The sequence below is a fragment of the Pangasianodon hypophthalmus genome, chromosome 12, assembly GCF_027358585.1.
Source record: "Pangasianodon hypophthalmus isolate fPanHyp1 chromosome 12, fPanHyp1.pri, whole genome shotgun sequence".
Classification (NCBI taxonomy): Eukaryota; Metazoa; Chordata; class Actinopteri; order Siluriformes; family Pangasiidae; genus Pangasianodon; species Pangasianodon hypophthalmus.
This window is the reverse complement of record NC_069721.1, coordinates 20,979,432-20,984,202: the sequence shown is the minus strand read 5'-3', so window position 1 is coordinate 20,984,202 and position 4,771 is coordinate 20,979,432. Positions and strand designations below refer to the sequence as shown.

The 4,771-nt window shown below is 36.3% G+C and overlaps 1 protein-coding gene across 2 annotated transcripts; it reads left to right on the top strand.

The window, feature by feature from the left end:
• Window positions 1-323: 323 nt before the first annotated feature.
• Window positions 324-4,105, top strand: LOC113527659 (SLAM family member 5-like). 2 transcript variants are annotated; one of them, XM_026915673.3, is made up of 5 exons: window positions 324-513; window positions 916-1,194; window positions 1,442-1,672; window positions 1,802-1,948; window positions 2,808-4,105. In XM_026915673.3, the coding sequence occupies exons 1-5, from the start codon at window positions 450-452 to the stop codon at window positions 2,843-2,845; spliced, it is 759 nt and encodes a 252-aa protein (XP_026771474.3). In that variant the 5' UTR covers window positions 324-449; the 3' UTR covers window positions 2,846-4,105. The 2 variants fall into 2 exon arrangements, with proteins under 2 accessions (XP_026771474.3, XP_053094773.1); XM_053238798.1 differs by lacking the exon at window positions 2,808-4,105 and adding an exon at window positions 2,066-2,784 and having other exon boundaries at window positions 326-513.
• Window positions 4,106-4,771: the final 666 nt, after the last annotated feature.

The window sequence follows — 4,771 nt, the reverse complement described above, 5'->3', positions numbered from 1 at the left end:
GCACCTTCATGAACTAATCTTAAAAATCCATTTAGACGCCTATTTCACTGTAGAAATTAAATGTCTGTGTTGTTACTTTTAGCACTTTGCCAACCATGCATCATTGTGTTTTGATGAGTTTTAATTGATTAATCATTTCAAACCTCTCACATTTGTTCCTTTTCAGCTAACATTACATATTTTCTAATGGAAAGAGAGGTGATGTATTGCACACACACACAAGTGAAAGTACCCTTTTGCATTCAGACACAGAAGTGTTTCCATTTTCTCCCTGTTTCCACAGCATACACTCTTACTGGGAGCCGAGCCCACCTGAAGATGGAGACATTCTGCCATGTTCAGTGACAGAAATGCATCCTGTGCTATATTTTGCATGAACACACCTCCAACTCAAAACAGAAAACTGAAACTGGTTTGTGCATTTGTCACTGAAATTCTTTAAAAGAACGATGAACACCAAAGGCAGTGTATCAGCCTTATTCCTCTGTTTCCTGACTCTATTTACCTTAACAGGTAGGTCATGATTTTCTGTGTTTTTCAATAATCATTTTAATGTTAATTTTAGTTAATCACCATATCAGACTGGTCTTTGTGCTCTATTTGTCTTGATTTAAATTATAGATATGAATACAGAGTTTTTTAGTAGTGAACTCTGGCTCTTATGTACTTACTGTATTATTTTTTATCAGTTATTTGGCATCAGTGAAAGTTTTTTCATGTAAGTTTGCCATGAAGTTGTGATTAAGACTGTGATTATTGTTTCAAACTGTACTAATGGTGTCTAGTAAGAATTCATCAGAAATATTATAGTGTTTGGGTGTCGCATATTAACTACATTGTGTTTGTCACATATACAGTACATCAAATGTAAATTTCATTATGGCTTTAAAATGTCTGTACAAATTTTGTCCACAGACTGTAGCACATGTGAGACCAATAAATTAGAAGGGGACAGTCTCACCTTTAAACTGACTGACACGCAGCTTAAGGATAATGATCGATTCTTTATAAAAAAGGATGATAAAATAGTAGTACCCAAAAGGAATAGGAAACAAAAGGGACCGGGGATTGTGAAAGATAAGTTCCTGGAGCTCCAACCTGTGAAACTGAGCGATTCTGGGACATACAGTGTTGAGGTTTTTGATGTGAACGGCAACAGAATAAAATCTCACTCAGAAAGCGTCTGTGTTTATGGTAAGACATTTGGGATTATAAATGCTATTTTACTGAAAATATCTTTCTCACTTTTAAAGGATGTGATGAAAATTTACAGTTACTGTCATGACAAATTTAGATCTCTTACACCATCTCTCCAGTGCAATATTATTTAATTTTAAAATAATGCTTAATATTTACTATTGAAAATACATACATGTGAAATGATTTATAATGCTGAATACGGCATGAATATCCTCATGATGCTGTCCTTCCCTTTTACCAGCAAAAGTCCCCAAGCCAAGAGTGAATATTACATGTCAGGATGAGAAGGTTGACTTAAGATGTGATGTTGAAGGTGGCAAAAATATATCTTTTAGCTGGTACAAAAATGGGAAAGATTTAAAGAAGACTGTATTAAACTTCTTAGCAAATATTGAGGAGAACAAATCAAACTATACATGTACTGCACAGAATCCAGCTCATAACAGCACAAGTGATCCAGTGGAAGAAACATGTAAGTATTTTTCATGCATCTTTATTTTTCAGCAGTTTCTATATGGATCTTAAACATTTATCTCTTGAACTGATGATATTATGCTATACAATCTCATTAATGAAAGATAATGATTGGAATGTTGCTCAGGTTTCAAGTCTGCTACACTCTTTGGCTTTGACCTTTGGATCATGGTGGGCCTCGTAGCTGGTGGAGGAGGTCTCGTACTGGTATTGATAACTGTGCTGGTGACTGTTGCCTGTCGTGCCTGTAAACGCAGAGAGAAACAACAGCGAGGTAAGTTCAAGCTTAGATTTTGTGATTTTATTTTATTTTATTATACACCTTCTGAAATTAAAGCAGGCAATACACTTCCTAACTAGTCTTTTTGGGTTGTGCATTCTTTCTTCCAAGACATGCAAAACCAGCCTACTGCATCTCTTTGAACTGCTGCTCATGCTTTCTCACAGAGTACTGTAACACATTTAGAGGATAGTGCTATCTACCTTCTTCTGCATGCTTGAACTCCCAGCTGCCCATGATTGTATAGTGTGTGATTAAGAAGGGAGTGGACTCCCGGTCACAGTGGAGTCCGACGGTGGCACCACTGGGAATTGATCTCCGGCTGAGAGGGCAAACACTTTTCTGCTGTGCAACCCATGAACCCATGAACCCATGCAGTATTATTGTATAAGTGAATTAATGCTCAAAATGTGTTACGATTAAGTCTCTAGCAGTTAAGTAGCTTGACCCCCATTTCTCTTCTTGTCACAGCGGCAGGTGCTTTTGCTCACTCAGAAATTTAACTGCTTGAAAGAAAAGTTATAACAGTGTAAACACGAGAAAATTGGCTTATGCTGATTTATGAGAATGGTGGAGTGCCTTTTCTGCACTGTTCTTCTGTGTAATGAGCTCTCACACGTTTTTCAGGTGCCTGTCACTATCAGTTAGTGAGATAGCATCATTAACTAATTCTTGTACAGCAAAAAAAAAATGCTGTTGTGGGTTTTTTCTGAAATAATAGGATTTTTACGAATATCATAATCCTTGTGAAAATAATCCTGTGAATGATTTATGAATAAATCCATTCATATCCAGTTTATAGGACAAATGTGTCTTTTCTAATAATAAATCCTGTGTCCTTTCCCAATTACAGATGAAGAGGTGTTAAGAATGGACTATCTACATCTCTAACACTCACTCACTCCCAACAAACACCTCTTGATCACTCATGTTAAGTAACAGCTTTATCCTTGTCAGTGTCACAGTGGATCTATAGCCTATCCTTGGAAGGCACAAGGCAGGAACACACTCTGGATGCCAGTTCGTCACATGCACACACACACACACACGCACACTTTCACATCTCGGGGTAATTTATCTTAGCCAATCCACTTGTGATATTTAAATAATGTGTATAATAACATCAATATCCAGCAGATGCCTACCATTAATCATTTTAAAAAGCAGATAATATGTAAGAAATTTAACAGTAGTGTTCATTTTTTCCTCTATATTTATAATCCTGTATAATTTGTTAATTTCTTTATTACTTTGTAGTGTACAAGTGCATCATTTCTCTATGTCAGTTTGAAAAAAAACACTCTTCGTCCACTCTTGAGTGCTGGGGATATTTACAAAAAAATGGAACTGGAAGTATTTTTCTAATATTTTTGTCTTACATGTTGAAAAACTGAGATCTGTGCAGTTGATTACAGTTATCTCTGCACTAAATGTTAGCATTATTATAGAGTTAATTCTGTTTGCAAATTCGTGAGAAACTGCAGTCACTGTTGCTAGGTCAGTGGTTTTCCTGCCAAATTGGGGTCATTTGAAGATTCAGTTGCCAGTGAAATTTATAAGGTCACAGGTGGCATTTTTATGGGCTACTTTCAGAAGTAATCACAGCTGTCATAAAAAATGAAACAGCTGAAAAGCAAAAATAATTGTCATATAATTTTATTTTGGTGTGGGTGTTAAATACCTGGCAGCTTAAAAACAGACACATTTAATAGGCTACAGCTGACTGAGTGAGGGAGAGGAGAGAAAGTAAGTGGCACGTTTGGTTGATAGTGACTCACAAGTCTGAATGGGAAGGTTGGTGTTTGTTTATCTTATATATTATATCTTATTTATATTTTTATATTCTTATTATGTTATAATCTTATTAGATTCTATTATTTTTCTTTACAGTTTTACAGTTTTGCTGTTAAGCACTGTATAAAAGGTGCTATATATAAATAAAGTTTAAATAAAGTTTGGTTTATTCAGTCTAGTCTGAAATGCTCAGTAAGCTCAACCTAACACCTGTTATTTAAACAGGTACAGACAGACTGGGCTTGCCATCATGACCATATTATTTAGTACAGACCACTTAACCATGATTGACCTGTAAAAGCTCAAGCAACACAGCATGCACTCATCTCAGTGCAGTATATACTACTTACTGTCCACTTTATTAGGAACACCTGCTCATTCGTGCAGTTATGCAATCAGATAACCATGTGACTTGTCTCAATGACTGATCGCAGTGACTTTGACTGTGGCATGGTTGTTGGAGCCAGATGGCTGGTTTGAGTATTTCAGACACTGCTGATCTGGGATCAGTGCATGCTACAGGATGGGGTAGTGCACAGAGAATCTCTGTGTTCAAACATTCACAATCTCTAATTTGAGGAAACAGGTTCTGCCATGTTTAATAAAAGTAACTTTTGTAAAAAAAATACAACTAAAATAACTTTTTTTTATTCTGACACTTAAGTACAGTTAAAAGCAGGTACTTTTTGTACTTTAGTTTAAAAAGAAATGTAAACAGAAGACTTCTACTTTTACTCAAGTATCATGTTACCACAGGAAGCTGTACTTTCACTCAAGTACAGGATTATTGCACTTTGTCCACCACTGACCACACTAAAGAGCAACAGCCAGTGTGTCGATTTTCATCAGTGTTTTAATCTGTGAGGTTAATGCACACATGGTATATATATGGTGTGTGTGGTCACTGCATTACAGGTCTGTGTGTGTGTGTGTGTGTGTGTGTGTGTGTGTGTGTGTGTGTGAGTGATGTTTATGGCCAGGCTTTAATAACACTCTGGTGTGTACACTTGTGATATCTGGAAG

Bases quoted from the DNA above. Each gene is read 5' to 3' on its own strand.
- LOC113527659 (XM_026915673.3), top strand. From the start codon at position 450: ATGAACACCAAAGGCAGTGTATCAGCCTTATTCCTCTGTTTCCTGACT. The intron at 1,673-1,801 runs GTAAGTATTTTT...AATGTTGCTCAG, and splicing joins TGATCCAGTGGAAGAAACAT to GTTTCAAGTCTGCTACACTC. The intron at 1,949-2,807 runs GTAAGTTCAAGC...TCCCAATTACAG, and splicing joins CAGAGAGAAACAACAGCGAG to ATGAAGAGGTGTTAAGAATG.